This window comes from Papio anubis, chromosome 8, assembly GCF_008728515.1.
Source record: "Papio anubis isolate 15944 chromosome 8, Panubis1.0, whole genome shotgun sequence".
Taxonomy (NCBI): domain Eukaryota; kingdom Metazoa; phylum Chordata; class Mammalia; order Primates; family Cercopithecidae; genus Papio; species Papio anubis.
The window spans coordinates 46,192,866-46,213,675 of record NC_044983.1 but is presented as its reverse complement, the minus strand read 5'-3'; the positions used below and the strand labels follow the sequence as shown (position 1 = coordinate 46,213,675).

The following is a 20,810-nucleotide window of genomic DNA, read 5'->3' as shown; positions in this document are numbered from 1 at the left end:
AACAGAGCATTTGGACATTTGTCTATTGGTTGTTGAGAACCACATCTCGATAATATTTCTACATATCTTGTAGCATGAGTTATCTTTTTGAATATTTTTTACACACCCACATGCAGGCATTTTCACAGAGTAAGCATCCTTTGAAGCTATAGATAGATTTATCTTATCACCAAGGTAGTGAAGATAAAGAAGGACTCCCTTCCCAGAGATATTGTATAATAGTAATGATCATTTCCTCCCCTTCCTAGTGAAGATCTGCTTACACACCACAGTAATAAAGATGTCTATCTCTCCAGAGAAGACAAATAGGTAGGCTTGAGAGGAATTCTTTTAGACAGATGGGGTTTTTTTAAGCTCCTCGACAAGACACAGACCTACTGAATGACCTGTACCTACCTGGGTCCAAGCTTGCTTTGCCTCCATGGATCTTGGGGGACAAAGGATAATATGAAGCTTACACTGCCTGCTATGCCATGAAAAATGAACTGTAAAAATACATTAGGGCTCCTTATCTCCTTACCATATATATCTACTGAAGTGTGACAAGAAAACCTAGCAGCTGTTGTCTCAGTGATTCTTTGGGGCTGTTTAACTGCTAGTCATTGATCCCAGATAAATGACAACTCATGTTCACCAAACATGGCCACATAAATGTTTATTTCATCTTTATTTCTAATATGCAGAAACTGGAAAGAACTCAAATGTCTTTGACGGGTGATGAACAAACTGTGATATTTTATTAGGAAAGCAAGAACCTAGGAAAGCCAGGCTGACAACATTTTAAAATCAACCCCATCTTAAAACTGGCAAAGAACATTCCTTGCCAATCACAATCCATGGTTCTAAGATATTTATAGTTGAGGAAATAGCCTAAAGACATCTACAAGGACACACTCCTACAATAGTGGAAATTCCAGGTGTCCCAATATTTGTAACAATAAATGATTTCAATATAATTATAGTTCTGCTTTTATGAACTCACAAACTAAAATGTCACGGATAGTTTTTACATAAACTAGACCCCTATATAAGAAAAACTGAAACCAAAGATGGTGGGTTCCCTCTCGGGCTTTCTGAGAATGTCCTACTCTGTAATGGAGTAGCTTTCAATAAACTTTCTTTCTTTCACTGCATTCTGTGACTCACCTTGAATTTTTTCTTGCATAAGATCCAAGAACCCTCTCTTGGTGTGTGAATCAGGACAACTTTTTCTGGTATCATGGTAACCATATAATAGGAAATGAATTTGCAGTAAAAACTGACAAAGAATTGATGACTGCAAGAACTTGAACATATCTCAAGGGTATTCTATTGAGTGAAAAGTCATTAAAAAATATAACATGTTGTATGGCTCCACACATACGATATTCTCTAAATTAAAAAAAAAAAAAAAATAGTGTCAGGGGATAAGTCAGTGGTTGCCCAGGGCTACAATTAGGGGAGTAAGAAATTATAAAGGCATAGTACAAGGGAGTTACTCTCTGGTGACAAAACTTTTCTGCATCCTGCTGGTGGTGGTGGTCACATGAAGTCTCTACATGTCACAACATTTCATAGAAAACCTCTACATCCTAAATATGAGTGCATGTACAAACAGATGAAATCTGAATAAGGTTTGTGGTTTAGTTACTTATACTATAATAATATCAATTTCCTGGTCTTGATAGTACGTTATACTTATGCAAGGTATTATTATTTGGATAAACTGGTATAAATGTACATGGTTATCCTTTGTATTATTTTTTGCAAATCCTTATGCATCAAGTATTTAGGAATTTAAAAAAAGTTTTGTTTAATTCTCAATATTCTACTTACATATTTTTGAAGCCCTATACTTAAAAATCAATACTTTGCAAGAGTAATAAATATTAATAGAACAATTAGTTTTATAAACCAGAAGAAAAAGAAAATGAGTGAAAATTAGATATGTAACTATAATACAATGATTTAAAAATAATCTGTGGGTTAGAAGACAGATTCTAATGTATATCCTAACACTTATTTTCTTTGTGTAATTTGATAGCATTCTAAAATTTGATTTGGTTTTGGACAATCTAGAAGGAGAATATATTCAAATGTTTTGCCTAAATATTTATAAGTAAGTATGTGTAATTAAATTCATTTCTTTCTCAATATTTGATTTGAAAGGATTATAGATGATCTATCTATTTTGAATGTTTCATTCACAAAGTTTGCCCTAAAAATTCAAAATTGCAAGCTGGTTTTATAAAAATAGTCATTTTAACTATTGAATAAATTGGTTTTTAAAAAGGTAGACTGTATAGCGTGGACAGTGTCATGGTTAAAGTAACTAAAATGCCTCAATTTTTTTTCATGCACGTAAGCCACCATACATCATTTGTTGTTGGTGGTGGTGATGGTGAAGTAACATGAGTTTTGAGGTCTCTGGATCTTACTCCATATCCTATGTGCAAACTTGCTCTCAGGCACTCCATTGCACCTCTTGTTTAGCTCTGTAATTTTGTTGTCATTTTCAAGATTATGTCTACCAATTGTGTGAGTTTATATGATAACTATGATTTTTTGCTTCCATTTTCTTTTTTGACAAATAAGAATGGAATGATCTAAATCTCTTCACACCATTGTTTATGATTGACTCTAAATTCTAACTGATTTTCCTCTGACTGAGATTCTGATACCTCTTGCACCAACAGATATTTCTTTTCAATTATCAAAAATTGAGTACGCTGAAAATTCCATAATCAATAACATTAATTGAATGACTTCCAGAGGTGTGAAAAATAAATGGGTTGGACTTCTTTTAAATTGAATTTACCATCTGAATTTGAAAATATTTATTAATTCTCTTTGATAATTCATATTTTCATAAACATTTTGCAACAGTATCATAAAAGATTCAAATACAATGCAGCACAACCAGGAGATAGAGATATTGACCTTATCTGGTATATTTATATGTTTGTAAATATATAAAATTATTTCAGGGACTTGACCTTCCCCAACTTTGAGAGCTGGTTAAACAGTCTCTGCAAGTCTATTGTCTTTGCACTTGTGCAGGCAATGGGGAAGGGACGTTGGATGCCAATTGGGGAAGAGCGGGAGTAAACAAAACTAGAACACATAATCATGAACTAATGAGCTGCAGGGCATGCAGATGGACTGAAAACTACATAATTTCTCACTTTCTTGTTTAAAGATGCGATTATTTTTCAGGAGAGAGGACTTAAACATGCACCTGCTGATGTGTGGTAGAAACTGAAGGAAGGTTCACCGGAGAACTGGCCTGGTTGCAGCCTTGCTGCTGCTCCATACCAGTGAGGTGAACCAGTAGCTGAGCAACAACCTGAATAAGTTGCAGCAGTGCCTGGACTCAGTCACAACCTGAGTGAGTTGCAGCAGAACCTACCAAGCATAAAAGCAGTATGTTGCTTGATAATTGCCTTTCAAATATTGTGCAAAATATCTCCTGTGCCTACCATCAATGAAAGTCTACAAGAAAGGAATTTCTGGAAAATGTAGTTCAGTATGACAGATTGACCCATTACAAGCCACCTGAGAAATCAACTATAAAGTACAGAAGGAAAGATAGGATTCCCCCAATATTAATTAATTTGTAATACTTTTAATAACTACTTATATATAAAATTTTTATTTAACAATGGAAATGAGTATTTATTCTTGTTTATTAAGACATCTATTATATCTGTCTTAGTATTTCCAGGATGTTAATTACTTGGATGGATCTTGAAATCTCAAAAGATTAATTTGATTATGCTAATGTAAATAATCAAAGCAATGCAAATCTGAAAACGTAAGAAGTATGGTACAAATAGTGGAAAAGAATTTTCATTTTTCAGCAACATTTTCATCCTTCTCTACCATGATATGAACCATTGGAGATAATTTTCTGCTATGATAACAGTCATCTTTCCATGCAATCTGTTAGTGAGTCACATCTTGCAAACAAGATGCACTTTAAAGAAAGAGCCCTATCCTGCGGCATGTTATAATTAACTTAGGGATGCATCTTTATAAAAGTCTGGATCAAGTTAAGTTCCATCAATACCAATTTTGTTCTTAAACACAGTTAGTCTACATGTTCTTGGTGGAATCGTTTTCTTTAGTGAGAATAGTTTTGCTAAGTTTCCTATATAGTTTCTTATTATTTTATATACAATTAGCCTAACACAACAGCTGTCTCTCATTCAAGAAGTACCGCCTGGGCGCTGTGGCTCGCCTGTAATCCCAGCATCTCTTTGGGAGGCCGAGACGGGCGTATCACTTGCGGTCACCGGAATGGCACCATCGCGGGCTAACCCGGTGAAACCCTGTCTCTACTAAAAATACAAAAACTAGCCGGGCGAAGCGGGCGGGCTTCGTGGGTCCCAGCTACCGGTGCTGAGGCAGGAGAATGGCGTGGAACCCAGGAGGCGGAGCCAGTGAGCCGGAGAGATCCGCCACTGCACTCCAGCCTGGGTGACAGAGTGAGCCTCCGTCTCAAAAAAAAAAAAAAAAAAAAAAAGAAGTGTTTCATTTCTTTCAGGGTTGTCCCTGTTGTTTCTTATTAACCTTTTGGAAATTTACAAGATACTCCTGTGCAGAGCTTATTCTATCATATTCAACATGAATACCAAGCGTACAAATTATGATCACTCATACTCTTGGGAGTATTATAATAACCTGCTGATAGTTTAGATTCCAAGTTTGTTAATTTAGATTTTTTCACAAAGATAAGCACATTTAAGAAAATATTTACAGTTTTCCCTATTCTCATTTGAAATCTATTTATACTTGAACTACACACACTATTACACCTTTTTATTATTTCTATTTATCGGGCTTATCAGAGATTTTAATCATCCTGAGAATTTGATCAACCAGAAAGATTTTACTTATTTCTGGCTATTCTCAAACTTGCAATCTCTCCTTTCTTGCTTCTAATTTTATTTTCCATATTGCCAATAAATACAATTTTTTAAAAGCTATTGATGTAATTTTCTGGGTTAAAATATTCTAAAATCTTCCAATTGTCAATAAACTAAACCTGAAATTCCTTATCATAGCATAAATTATTTTCACAGGTATACCTAATGTTCTCTTTCAGTTTTGGCCTTTATCACAACAATCCCAGGCACAGTTACATTCTTTTGTGTCCTTACATATCTTTAAGCTAGGTGTTTGCTGTACTGTAAATTTCTGTCCAATGTCATTATGAAGAGTTGCCAGCTATCTCTATTGTCCTCCTACAATTATTTGCAAAGTCTCATCCCATTACATTTTTCCATCTTTGCCTTCTCTTTAGCATAAGTAGATATCAGACATTCTTAAAAACAAGAGAGTTAGGGAATTGTAAATTAAAACAACGAGAAGTCACTCTACACCTATTAGAGTGGCTAAAATTAAGAACTCTGACAACAAATTTATGGCAAGGGCAAAGAACAATAGAAACTTTCATTTATTGCTTGTGAGAATACAAAATGGCACAGTCACTTTGGTAGGCAATTTGGCAGTTTCTCACAAAACTAAATATATTCCTACCCAATGATCTGATGATTGAATTCATTGATATGTATCCGAATGATTTAATAACTCTATCCACACAAAAGTGGACTCATACATTTCCTTCAATGCAAAAAATATATATATATTGTGGGCTGGGTGCAGTGGCTCACTCCTGTAATCCCAGCACTTTGAAAGGCTGAGGCGGTTGAATTGCGTGAGCCCAAAAGTTAGAGACCAGCCTCACCAGGTTAAATATAAGTATATTATTGTGGGATTTTTCTTAAATGGAGTTGATATTTCAGGTGTATGTTTCCTTCCTTCTCTCCATACTTGCCTGTGTTAAATTCCTAATCTAGTGGAAACTTTTGAGTTGTAAGACTTTTATGACATTTCTGTTTCCCTGCCTATCATAGCAATTGGGTGCTTCTTGCACCTATAAACAGGGGTGGGAAATATCTGCAGAAAATCAACAAAAATGCTTGATCTGTGGTCCCTAGAGTGTGTAAGACTTAAGGAATAGTAGTATCTGACTCATACCTAGAAAACTCTAAAGCTGGTTGGAGCTGCCAAAGAAGATTGGTGGGCTCCAGTAGACTCAGGGCCAGGATGGTTATAGAACAAAAAAGAGAGAGAGAATAATTCATATTAAATCACATAATTCATATTAAATCCAACAATTTATAAAGAGGATATATGTTTTGACCAAGTGAATTGATACCAGCAATGCAATGATAGTTCAACATTTGAAAATGAATCAGTGTTACTCAGTATGAAAATCATGTAACCCTTTCAATGATGCTGGAAAAGCCTATGACAGTATTTAGTATTTATTCATAATTTATTATGAACTTTTAAGTTCTTGGCAAACTAGGAAGAAATAGAAACTTGCTTAGTCTGATAAAGACATTTACTGAAAACCCATGCCAACAAAGTGTTTAATGGTGATAGATTGAATGCTTTTCCCCTAAAATCATTACAAGGCAAGTATGTCTACTTTCAACAATTAGTGTTAAACAACAATTTAGTGTTAAATTGGAGGTTTCAACCTGTGTAATATGGTAGGAAGCCAAAATTAAAACGTATTTAATAAAAAGGAATAAATAAAACAGACTCTCTTGTAGATGGCATGGATGTCAACATAGAAAATCTTAATCTACAGAAAAGGCACTAGAATTGATAAACAAATTACAGTGATATCAAATGTCATATTTTTCAGAAGTTGTAACTCAGTTGGGTAAGTAATTTGACAAATACCATCTTTCTTCAAACTTTAGGAGCATTTAGGAGTTAGATGTCTATTCTTCGTAAATATTTGTCAACTAGAACAGATTATGTACCACATAGTCTGCACTTACATATACACAGTTCATATCTTAAACCTTTTAATTGAAGTTAAATCTCTCAGGATCATGTTTTAAACATATGTAAAACTTACAAATCAAACCCAAAGAAATGAAAACCCAAATCTGTAAAAAGTATTTGTTTTTATTTTTCAGTATGCTTCATTTAAAAAAGTATGGTTTTATTAGTAGTACATTAATTAACTGAAAGAACGAAGTGACAAATTTTTGTCACAGATATTAATTTACATTTTACAAACATCCACCAAAACAATTAAAAATGAAATAAATATATTTACATTTTATATTTCTGGTATTTTCATTACATTTTAATGTATATAAAATATATAACATTTATAATATTTTATTTGCAAAAGCAAATTCAAATGTGCAAATAAGTGGCATTATGATTTTAAAGTATTCAGTAGTAAGAATAAACAATAAAGAACAAATTTAGAGGTATGAATAAAGCAATTTCTTAAGGAGAAATTATAAGCACAGCAGTATTAATAGTAGCAAAATGTGTCTTATTAATATCCAAACGTCTACACTTACCTTAAAAAGTTAAGCACAAGATCATCCTTGTACTTTTAAAGCTTCTCCACACTGTTGATTTCTAGCAGTAATTCTAAATTATTGTTAGGATAATTAATTTTTCTCAGTAATAAATCAAGCTTTTCTTAAATCCAGCATTCAACATAGACAAAGTTCATGATCAAGCTTCAGCACTGTAAATGAGGGAAATGTTGATCTATAAACTAATGAACCCAAAGGAACATTTCTCTCCTTGCATGGCTAATACGGACTCGACATTTATTTTCAAGTAATTGCTTTCTTTTTCTTGCTGAAGGACAGCTTTATGAGAGAAGATTTCAAAATTATAAGTTGGTACACGTCTGAAATATGGGCAAGAAATAATTACCTGATTATCCTCTCATTTTAAAAAAGCTGGATAAGTGTGTTGGGGTATACACTACACATACACTACCTATTAAATTATTTTTTAAATAAATACTTGTTGCAATATAACAAATTATAAATGCCCTTTCTGTAATATGCTTCAGCTTAGATGAATTGTTATTCTTTATCAGGCAAAAGACATTGTTATAGTAGTTAGCAGTTTTCAAATGACTTTGAACTTCATTCTCTGACCTAAATAACAATATTCCCCATTAAGCTTGTGTTATGTACACCATAATGAACCATTTAATGATAACACACACACACACTCACACATACACACATAGACACACACCCAATCACACATACATGCTCACACACACCAAGGCACTGGAGGGGTTAACACATTAGCATTTTGCTGTTAAAATGTGCTCAATGTACAAACTAGGATTTTGTGAATAAATCTCATACATGTAAACCCAAATTATATGAGAGAGATAAATTTATATGTGTTTTTGTTCATTTATAAGCTTTCTCATTCAAGTAGTCCAAGAGATAACAAATGCCAACGACTAATCATCACATTGTAAAGAAAACATTAAACACTAATTGTTAAACTGATGAAAATGAGAATAGTATTTTGTTACTTTTTGACTGTTGTACTAATTATGTTAAATAAAAATCACGGCTTATGTTTTTTTATCAATAGTATCAAAAATAATCATAATGGTATTGTCATAAGTTTTTAATCAAACTGCATTTTACAACTTAATTTAATGTATATTAAATGTATGTACACAAAACATATTCTTTTAATATAATTAATGGTCAGCATTTGACTATATTTATATATATACACACATATATGCATATATATATGCATATGTAGGTGTGTGTGTATTCTCCGAGGAGATATATATTTATACATATCTAATTGTGCACCTTTTCCTTCATAACATACATAAGCATAGGCTAAATTTTCATAATATCAAAAAAATATAGCTAATAATAGATTTTTTAAATTTTGAAATTGAATGTTTACAAAATTTCACAATTTTTAAATCATTCTATTACAGGTAGGTAAACTATTGAAACTTTTTTCTTTTGCTTATGGATAATTAGCCCATGTCATATTGCCTCAGACCAGATTGTGGACACATTCATGTAACCCCAATATGGGGAACACTGAGATTCAGCTCTGGTTGGAAGCAGAAGTTCTACAATGAACCACCTGCCACAGCTGAAAATTCTAAGTTGGATGTATCTCACTGCTTTTTCTCCATAAGTTCAGAAGTGGCCTACTACTGAAGCCTGCTTTTGGTGGGCTCCAATTTTACAATGACTGTTGTGTTTGATCAATATAGTGTGCAATCATTCTAAAGTTCTATACTAATTACAAATGTGTACTTAGTTTTATGGTCAAAATACATTACATTGAAACTGTTTATTGTAATTTGTCACAGTTCTTTGGGCAAGGTATGTTAGACTCAGTTTAACATTTTCTCAGGGACAATTATAAACCTTCACTTTTTCTTTTCAATTTGAGGTATTTACAAATTAATCTGATGCAAAATAAATTAATGAATCATGAGTATAAAAACAACTAGATAATAATTTTTAAAATTAATAAATCTGTCCTTTATAGAAATCATTTTGTTTCCTTCTTGAGTGATTTTTAAAAACATATTTGGAAAAAAAGAAAATTGAATCAATTTATTAGATACTTGGTTATATCCACAAGGACACATGTAACACTTGGTTTACCTGGGAGCATGTGTACCAATAAAAAAAGTTTTGTTTTATTATTTCTTACATACACAGTTGACTTTTAAAAATATCTCAAAAAAGCTGTACTAAAGGACAGAGAATGTTTTCCATATTATACAACTAGTATAATACCTGGAATCTCAGTAAATTGCACACCTCTAAGGCTTTCAAATTTCCCAGCCTTCCACATTTACATTCTTAGGACAAAATATCTAAAATAACCTGCATAGTTGACATTACTTAATCACTTTCCATGAAAAGGGAAGATAAAGATTTTTAACTTTTATCTTTAACTATCACCTTTGTTTCTAATAAAATAGTACTGAAATGGAAAAATGTCATTTAATTAGCATATATAATAGATTTGGGACTGCTTTAGAGGGATATTTTAGTTCATGATTAGCTAGTAGACTTTAGATTACAAAGAATTGCTTCTCACACCATATTTGTTTATATTATTTTCTCTACTAAAGTTTTTTGGTTCACTGAAAATTTATGAAACTTTAATTTGATAATAAATCTTCTTAGGTAAAATATAAATCTATTTAAAACCAAAGAAGAAATGAGAGGTTCATGAAATTTTCCATCACTCATAATTAAATTAATACATTATTGGCATACTTGATTGTTGGCAGCTAATAAGACATTTCAGTAACAGTGATTGAAGGGAGAATAGTCCATTCCACATTGTATCTATCATGGGTCAAAGTAATTATCCTTTCGAAGTTCTTTGGAATATTTACAATAAGATAAAAACAATTGGACTGCCAGTGTCAAATCATGGGATGAGAACACGAGGGCAAATTTACATCAGCAAATTAAAGTGCATCCTTCTTTGATGTGATTTTTTTGCATGCTCCTTGCTGATTTATGGTTTTTAACTCTTTTATGTCCCTCATGATACAAGATAGGGCTTTGTTTATGACTCTGCCCAACATGTACTAGTCATACAAAATAATCTAAAATACAGAAGTAATCTTTTAATAAGTATTTTTATTTATAAGTAGCTTACTATTTTTATATTACTTACATATTTCTTCAAATAATTCATTTTTGTCTCCACTTTTGGTGAAAGCAATATACTTACTGGTACAAAGCAACTGAACTGTTTTGTTCGTATAGTATGTTTCACAGATGTCATCCAGAATGGAAGTGTTTTTGAGGTTCCACATGACCTTCTTTTTTCTGCCAAAATTTCGATTTGCCTCCACTGCCGACTTGGTGATGTTATGGTTTCTCTAGGGTCTAAATGATGAGTAAATGTGTTCTGCTTATATAGTCATGGTGCGTGTCAATGCAGAGCTCAGTACGTCAAGTTGTATACTTTGCTTTGCTCGTGGTAGCGGAGCTGGCAGCAGCAGAAACAGTAGCTTGATTGCCTAAAAATAGAGGGTCCAAACAAGCTACCTTGGCAGCAAAGAAGGAATGAATGCAGTGAAGAACAGCAAATAAATTAGAAAATTCCAACTCCTGAAAGGGAAAGAGAAACAAGTCAGATAACAAAAAAATTAATGTCTCTAAAAATTTATAATAGCTAGATTTTTTAAAAAATTTCAATACACTTATCTAGAATCTGTGATATCTATAATATGGAAAATAATTTCAAACGTAGACATTTTGGTCAACATGTAAACATCATAAGTATTGAAAATTTATTTCAATACATGGTGGTGGATATAGAGGTAGGGAGGACTAATCACTCTTATCATCTATGAATGTTGTTTTAGCATTGATGAATATATTTTGCCAAAATTTTACTCCTGATAATGTATAATTAAAGATAAACTTGGAAGTACTTTTAAAAGTATTTTTATCTCTTTATACACACATCAGATGATAAATATGAGTTAGAGCAATTTAAAACTATTCTTGATTATTGTATAGAATGAGTTAATATTTGCCATAAGAAACTGAATAAAAAAATTCTAGAAGTAAGGGAATATGAACTCTTGTAACCACAGGATCCAAATGATTCACTTTCAAAAAATAATTCATGTATTAATTTTAATTGTGGCTGGCTGTTTAATGGTGTATGGGGCATATTTACTTAAAAAAATAAGTAAACTAGAGCTCACTAATTCATTTTGGATTTTTAGAAATAGGTTTCCCATTAAAATACCAAAAGAAATTTGTAACCCATTTACCAGTGGCAACCAAACTATATATGTGAAAACAGAAAAAAGTTATTTCAAAACATAATTATGTCAAAATAGCTATAAAATCATAAAGCAATGCTCAGAATACATTTAGTAAGATGATGTTGCTAGTATTTTTATTAAAGACCATCAATAATCACATAAACATGTTTTAATTCCAAGGTGATTGAAAGATTAATACATTTATGTTCCTGATGAAATCAATACGATTAACTTGTCACAAGGAGGATAACTAGAGGGTAATAAAGCATATGAAATTTCTGATAAACTCATTGCTATTTTATTATGTTTCACTACATATATGTAATAAAGAATATAGAATTATAATTGATATGTACATGACTGACTGTGTTTACAACTTATATGTGGCAGTGGAAAATATTACAAAATATTCAATACATTATGACACATTATAACATCTGTCATGTACCAGGCAGCTATTTAAATAAAATAATTCATCTGAGGAGCATTTTCTCAGGTCAAGCAATAGGAGTACAATGAACCATAACATATATTCAGGGGTCTCTATAACATAGAAGAAATAGCTATGCTTTCTTAGTAGCTCCCTTCAAAACTTCAATATTTGATAGTTTCCTTTGTGAAACAGCAACTTGTTCTAGAGAATAGAAGAGGTTATTCATTTATTCTAATTCCCTTAGATGTTTCCACCAAAAAAGTTTTTAGTAACTCCATCATAATGATCTTAGAAGCTTTATTTATATAATAATCTACTTCATTGGCACTAGTCATATGTTATTTGTAAATAAGCAAGTTCTCTTTGCTTTAGCTCATCCTGGAAATCCGCCATTCACCCCATCATGCTTGGTGTAACCAGGTTATTTCCCAAACAAATTTTGAATACTTTCTCTATTATCCCAAATTAAATCCACGTGATGTGAAAGGTTTGGAAATTTTGGGAAAATGTAAAATGTTCTTGCGTGTTGTTAAAAAATAAAACAACAACAACAAAAATAAGCAATTCACTCTTGGTAAGGAGGAGAATATTGTTGAGTGTTACAAATGGGTAAAAATAGTATGGCAAATAGCTTTTTCTCAAAGGTAATTCTACCACCTATTTATTAAAATAGAGGTTATATTTTGGTTACCCAAAATAAACAACCCTTAAATATCTAAGTATCCAGGCATCTTTAGAAAAATGAAAATTTTCAATTATTACCACTTTGTCAATTATTTGTCAATAATTTGATATAGATTGACAGTTTAACCTTTTTATACCCGTTTTGAAGGAGTGATAGACAGGAAATAATAGCAGGTGATTAGAATAGAAAGCAGGAGACCAAGTTGGATCCAAGTTTGGCTTTTCATTCCAATACCCACACATCTTTCCTCTGCCTCAGTGATCAGCCTTGGCAACCATTTCCACTCCTAGGGTGTCAACAATTCCTCTTATGTAAACTCACACTGCTCATTTACTAATTTCTTCTGTGAGTACTAGATCTGCATTCTTACCACCTATCAAACATCCACTGATGATAAGCATCTATCTATCCATCCACCAACAGCTTCCACCAAGTTACAGACTTACAAGTTTCCCTTGTAAAAAAATAAGTCTTATGATTGTCATGATCCCTCAGATATCACTGAATATAAGCTATCTTCAAAACTGTAAAGAGTCATCCATTCAATAAAATACCAAGTCCTTCCTATGCATCTACTCTTTTTTGTTGTTAAAATATAGCAGTGAATAAAACAGACAAAAACAAAGGAACAAAACGGTCCTGATGGGACTTACATTCCAGTGACAGGAGACAAAATGTGACTAAGGGCATAAATAAATTAAGGATAATATGCCAGAATATGACAGTTACAATCAAGAAATAAAGTGGAGGAGACAGTAAAGACTACTCAAGGGGCCGTGGGAAAGGAAAATTCATGTTGCCTTGTATATGGAACTTGAAAGGGATGAAGGAGTGAGCCATTTCCATGTTTGTGGGGAAATATTCCAGACACAAGAATTATAATTTTAAAGGCCCAGAGGTAGGGATGTTCCAGGAGAGTCTGAAGAAAAGCAAGGGCTGTTTTGTCTGAAATGGAATGAATTAAGGAGTACTTAGCAGACAATGAGATCAAAGAAAACACTTAGTATGCTGCATGAGCCTTTATGAGTTTTACTATGAGCGACATGGGAAACCATGGGAAATTTTTGAGCAGAGGAGTGACAAGCATTGACATAACTCAGAAAATGATAATTCTCGTTAGACGATTGAGAATAAGCTTTATGATAATTGAATCGAAAGAAGGAAGAGAAGTTACAAAGTTTCTATATGGAAATGGTTTGAATTTGGCAGTAGTTTTCAATAACTGGAAAAAAAGTGTTGCTCTGCAAATGGAGAAATTGTGGGAAAAGCAGGTTTGGAAGTAGAGATCAAGATTTTGGTTTTGGGCATGATGCATCTGAACGCATATTAGATATACAGGTGATACGTGGAGAACCACATATATTAGTGTGGATTTAAGGGAAAAATTAGAGTTCAGAATAGAAGTTCAGCTTCTGTCAGCACATAGATGGTAGGTAAAACACTGTGTTCTGGATGAGGAGATCAAGGTGTGCAGGATAGGTAGAAAAAATGACTGAGTACTCATCCCTGCGATTCCACAGTATAAAAATGTAAGAAAGATGGGGAAGAACCAGCAAAGAAGGAATAGCTGTAGTTGTGAAGAAAGTGAGAGTAAAAACCAGAAGTCTTGTAAAATGACAGCTGGAAATCGACCATTGAATTTAGCAACACAGAGGCCATTTTAATTCTTTACAAGAGTCCTTGTGTGGAGAAGTGGAAACAAAAGCTTCACAGGAATGACTTCATGAGAGCTTGCGTGTGAAGATGTTAGAGTTACTACAGGTAAGTCTACCACAGGCAGCTTCTCTTTGAAGAAGAAATCCTTCTTTTCCTTTTAAAAGGGGGCATAGGAATATATCAGTAGGAAATCAAGAATGTTTTTCCAAGGTTTATGAAATTAGTACATATTTGTAGAATTGCTGGCACGAAATAGTTGAGCTCTCAAATCTGAGGACAATTGTAGAAACTGTACTCTTGAGAAGGGTGAGATCTGGTGCAAAAGTAGAGAGGCTGGACATGGATGGAAACCTGGAGAATTGATCTGAAGCGGCAGGAGGTAAGGCACAGTATATGGGCACAACTCAAGGAAGGAGGGTAGATTTGGCGGTGTGTAGCTTTGATTCATTCTGTGTTTTAAGTGGGATACAAAGCAAAGTCATATGCTCACAGGATAAAGCAGGAAGTGTTGAGAATTTGGATAAACACTAATTTATAGGTGTTATTTTAGGCACACAATCTGGAATTTATCTTCCTCATTCTGCTTGCTCCTTAAAAGTTTTTAACTCATTTATGCCTGAGACTGCAAGTTTTTGAATTTTTGCAATCAGACCTTGGTGATGACCTTGAGAAGAAGAATATAAATAACTCCCACATGCTTAGCATTTCAGTAATAGAACGCTAGGCATAAGTGGGTCAATAACACTTTTTAAATTATTATACTTTAAGTTCTAGGTTGCATGTGCACAAAGTGCAGGTTTGTTACATATGTATACACGTGCCTTGTTGGTGCGCTGCACCTATTAACTCATAATTTACATTAGGTATATCTCCTAATGTTATCCCTGCCCCCTACCCCTCCCCACAATAGGACCCGGTGTGTGGTGCTCCCCTTCTGGTGTCCAAGTGATCTCATTGTTCAATTCCCACCTATGAGTGAGAACATGCAGTTTTTGGTTTTCTGTTCTTGCGATAGTTTGCTGAGAATGATGGTTTCAAGCTGCATCCATGTCGCTACAAAGGACACGAACTCATCCTTTTTTATGGCTGCATAGTATTCCATGGTGTATATGTGCCACATGTTCTTACTCCAGTTGGTCACTGATGGACATTTGGGTTGATTCCAAGTCTTTGCTATTGTGAATAGTGCCGCAATAAATGTACTTGTGCATGTGTCTTTATAACAGCATGATTTATAATCCTTTGGGTATATCCCCAGTAATGGGATGGCTGAGTCAAATGGTATTTCTAGTTCTAGATCCTTGAGGAATCACCACACTGATTTCCACAATGGTTGAACTAGTTTACAGTCCCACCAACAGTGTAAAAGTGTTCTTATTTCTCTACATCCTCTCCAGCACCTGTTGTTTCCTGATTTTTTAATGATTGCCATTCTAACTGGTGTGAGATGGTATCTCATTGTGGTTTTGATTTGCATTTCTCTGATGGCCAGTGATGATGAGCATTCTTTCATGTGTCTGTTGGCTGTATGAATGTCTTCTTTTGAGAAGTGTTTGTTCATATCCATTGCCCACTTTTTGATGGGGTTGTTTGTTTTTTTCTTGTAAATTTGATTGAGTTCTCTTTAGGTTCTGGATATTAGCCCTTTGTCAGATGAGTAGATTGCAAAAATTTTCTCCCATTCTGTAGGTTGCCTGTTCACTCTGATGGTAGTTTCTTTTGCTGTGTAGCAGCTCTTTAGTTTAATCAGATCCCATTTGTCAATTTTGGCTTTTGTTGCTGTTGCATTTGGTGTTTGACATGAAGTCCTTGCCCATGCCTGTGTCCTGAATGATATTACCTAGGTTTTCTTCTAGGGTTTTTATGGTTTTAGATCTAACATTTAAGTCTCTAATACATCTTGAATTAATTTTCGTATAAGAAGTAAGGAAAGGATCCAGCTTCGGCTTTCTACTTATGGCTAGCCAATTTTCCCAGCACCATTTATTAAATAGGGAATCCTTTCCCCATTTCTTGTTTCTCTCAGGTTTGTCAAAGATCAGATGACTGTAGATGTGTGGTATTATTTCTGAGGACTCTGTTCTGTTCCATTGGTCTATATCTCTGTTTTGGTAACAGTACCATGCTGTTTTGGTTACTGTGGCCTTGTAGTATAGTTTGAAGTCAGGTAGCGTGATGCCTCCAGCTTTGTTCTTTTGACTTAGGATTGTCTTGGCAATGCGGGCTCTTTTTTGGTTCTATATGAACATTAAAGTAGTTTTTTCCAATTCTGTGAAGAAACTCATTGGTAGCTTGATGGGGATGGCATTGAATCTGTAAAATACCTTGGGCAATATGGTCATTTTCACAATATTGATTCTTCCTATCCATGAACATGGTATCTTCTTCCATTTGTTTGTGTCCTCTTTTATTTCACTGAGCAGTGGTTTGTAGTTCTCCTTGAAGAGGTCCTTTACATCCCTTGTAAGTTGGATTCCTAGGTATTTGATTCTCTTTGAAGCAATTGTGAATGGAAGTTCATTCATGATTTGACTCTCTATTTGTCTGTTACTAGTGTATAGGAATGCTTGTGTTTTTTTGCACTTTGATGTCGTATCCTGAGACTTTGCTGATGTTGCTTATCAGCTTAAGGAGATTCTGGGCTGAGACAATGGGGTTTTCTAAATATACAATCATGTCATCTGGAAACAGGGACATTTTGACTTCTTCTTTTCCTAACTGAATACCCTTTATTTCTTTCTCTTGCCTAATTGCCCTAGCCAGAACTTCCAACACTATGTTGAATAGGAGTGGTGAGAAATGGCATCCCTGACTTGTGCCAGTTTTTAAAGGGAATGCTTCCAGTTTTTTCCCATTCAGTATGATATTGACTGTAGGTTTGTCATAAATAGTTCTTATTATTTTGAGATATGTTCCATCAATACCAAATTGATTGAGAGTTTTTAGCATGAAGGGCTGTTGAATTTTTTCGAAGGCCTTTTCTGCATCTATTGAGATAATCATGTAGTTTTTGTCTTTGATTCTGTTTATATGCTGGATTACATTTATTGATTTGCGCATGTTGAACCAAACTTGCATCCCAGGGATGAAGCCCACTTGATCATGGTGGATAAGGTTTTTAAAGTGCTGCTGGATTCCGTTTGCCAGTATTTTATTGAGCATTTTTGCATCGATGTTCATCAGGGATATCAGTCTAAAATTCTCCTTTTTTGTTGTATCTCTGCCAGGCTTTGGTATCAGGATGCTATTGGCCTCGTAAGATGAATTAGGGAGGATTCCCTCTTTTTCTATTGATTGAAATAGTTTCAGAAGGAATGTTATGAACTCCTCCTTGTACCTCTGGTAGAATTCGGCTGTGAATCAATCTGGTCCTGAACTTTTTTGGTTGGTAGGCTATTAATTATTACCTCAATTTCAGAGCCTGCTATTGGTCTATTCAGGGATTCAACTTCTTCTTGGTTTAGTCTTGGGAGAGTGTAAGTGTCCAGGAAATTATTCATTTCTTCTAGGTTTTCTAGTTTATTTGCATAGAGGTGTTTATAGTATTCTTTGATGGTAGTTTGTATTTCTGTGGGGTCAGTGGTGATATCCCCTTTATCATTTTTTTATTGCATCTATTTGATTCTTCTCTCTTTTCTTCTTTATTAGTCTTGCTAGCAGTCTATCAATTTTGTTGATCTTTTCAAAAAACTAGCTCCTGGATTCATTGACTTTTTGGAAGGTTTTCTGTGTCTCTATCTCCTTCCATTCTGCTCTGATCTTAGTTATTTCTTGCCTTCTGCTAGCTTTTGAATGTGTTTGCTCTTGCTTCTCTAATTCTTTTAATTGTGATGTTAGGGTGTCAATTTTAGATCTTTCCTGCTTTCTCTTGTGGGCATTTAGTGCTATAAATTTCTCTCTACAAACTGCTTTAAATGTGTCCCAGATATTCTAGTATGTTGTATCTTTGTTCTCATTGGTTTAAAAGAGCATCTTTATTTCTGCCTTCATTTCGTTATGTACCCAATAGTCATTCAGGAGGAGGTTGTTCAGTTTCCATGTCGTTGAGCGGTTTTGACTGATTTTCTTAGTCCTGAGTTCTAGTTTAATTGCACTGTGGTCTGAGAAGCAATTTGTTATAATTTCTGTTCTTTTACATTTGCTGAGGAGTGCTTTACTTCCAATTATGTGGTCAATTTTGAAATAAGTACGATGTGGTGCTGGCAAGAATGTATATTCTGTTGATTTGGGGTGGAGAGTTCTGTAGATGTCTATTAGGTCCGCTTGGTGCAGAGTTGAGTTCAATTCCTGGATATCCTTGTTAACTTTCTGTCTCGTTGATCTGTCTAATGTTAACAGTGGGGTGTTGAAGTCTCCCATTATTATTGTATGGGAGTCTAAGTCTCTTTGTAAGTCTCTAAGGACTTGCTTTATGAATCTGGGTGATCCTCTATTGGGTGCATATATATTTAGGATAGTTAGCTCTTCCTGTTGAACTGATCCCTTTACCATTACGTAATGGCCCTCTTTGTCTCTTTTGATCTTTGATGGTTTAAAGTCTGTTTTATCAGAGACTAGGATTGCAACCCCTCCTTTTTTTGTTTTCCATTTGCTTGGTAGATCTTCTTCCATCCCTTTATTTTGAGCCTATGTCTCTGCATGTGAGGTGGATCTCCCGAATACAGCAAACTGATGGGTCTTGACTCTTTATCCAATTTGTCAGTCTGTGTCTTTTAATTGGACCACCTAGTCCATTTACATTGAAGGTTAATATTGTTATGTGTGAACTTGATCCTGTCATTATGATATTAGCTGGTTATTTTGCTCGCTAGTTGATGCAGTTTCTTCTTAGCATCAATGGACTTTACATTTTGACATGTTTTTGCAATGGCTGGTACCTGTTGTTCCTTTCCTTGTTTAGTGCTTCCTTCAGGATCTCTTGCATGGCAGGCCTGGTGGTGACAAAATCTCTAAGCATTTGCTTGTCTGTAAAGGATTTTATTTCTCCTTCACTTATGAAATTTAGTTTGGTTGGATATGAAATTCTGGGTTGAAAATTCTTTTCTTTAAGAATGTTGAATATTGGCCCCCACTCTCTTCTGGCTTGGAGAGCTTCTGCCAAGAGATGTCCTCTTAGTCTGATGGGCTTCCCTTTGTGTGTAACCTGACCTTTCTCTTTGGCTGCCCTTAACATTTTTTCCTTCATTTCAACTTTGGTGAATCTGACAATTATGTGTCATGGAGTTGTTCTTCTCGAGGAGTATCTTTGTGGCGCTCTCTGTATTTCCTGAATTTCGATGTTGGCCTGCCTTACTAGGTTGGGGAAATTCTCCTGGATGATATCCTGCAGAGTGGTTTCCAGCTTGGTTCCATTTTCCCCATCACTTTCAGGCACATCAGTCAGACATAGATTTGGTCTTTTCACATATCTCATACTTCTTGGAGGCTTTGTTCATGTCTTTTAACTCTTTTTTCTGCACACTTCTCTTCTCGCTTCATTTCATTCATTTGATCTTCAATCACTGATACTCTTTCTTCCAGTTGATCAAGTCGGTTACTGAAGTTTTTGCATTTGTCACATATTTCTCATGTTATGGTTTCAACTCTATCAGTTCTTTTAAGGTCTTCCTGCATTGATTATTCTAGTTATCCATTCATCCATTCTTTTTTTAAGGTTTTTAGTTTCTTTGCACTGGTTATGTAGTTCATCCTTTAGCTCTGAGAAGTTTGATGAATTGGGGCCTTCTTCTCTCAACTCATTAAAGTCATTCTCTATCCAGCTTTGTTCCATTGCTGGCGATGAGCTGCTTTCCTTTGGAGGGGGAGATACACTCTGATTTTTTGAATTTCCAGCTTTTCTGCACTGCTTTTTCCCCATCTTTGCAGTTTTATCTGCCTTTGTTCTTTGAGGATGGTGACATACTGATGGGGTTTTGGGGTGGGTGTCCTTTCTGCTTGTTAGTTTTCCTTCTAACAGTCAGGACCCTTAGCTGTAGGTCTGCTGGAGTTTGCTTGAGTTCCACTCCAGACCCTGTTTGCTGGGGTATCAGCAGTGGAGGCTGCAGAAGATAGAATATTGCTGCATAGAAAGTGTTGCTGTCTGATTCTTGCTCTGGAAGCTTCGTCTCAGGAGTGTACCCTGTCGAGTGAGGTGTCGGTCTGCACCTAGTTGGGGATATCTCCCAGTTAGGCTACTCAGGGGTCAAGGACCCACTTGAGCAGGCAGTCTGTCCGTTCTCAGATCTCAACCTCCATGCTGGAAGATCCACTGCCCTCTTCAAAGCTATCAGACAGGGGCATTTACCTGTGCTGAGGTTTCTGTTGCTTTTTGTTTAGCTATGCCCTGTGCCCAGAGGAGGAGTCTACAGAGGCAGGCCAGCCTCCTTGAGCTGCGATGGGCTCCACCCAATTCAAGCTTCCCGGTGGCT

General features: G+C 34.8%; 1 protein-coding gene across 1 annotated transcript in view; it reads right to left on the bottom strand.

The window, feature by feature from the left end:
- Window positions 1-4,639: 4,639 nt before the first annotated feature.
- The window catches only part of SNTG1 (syntrophin gamma 1), an 895,276-nt gene continuing 879,105 nt past the window's right edge, over window positions 4,640-20,810 (bottom strand). Inside the window, exon 16 of the mRNA XM_031669313.1 lies at window positions 4,640-10,961. Within this exon, the coding sequence (XP_031525173.1) occupies window positions 10,803-10,961 (159 nt within the window). The 3' untranslated portion in view covers window positions 4,640-10,802. The remainder of the gene's footprint in view (window positions 10,962-20,810) is intronic.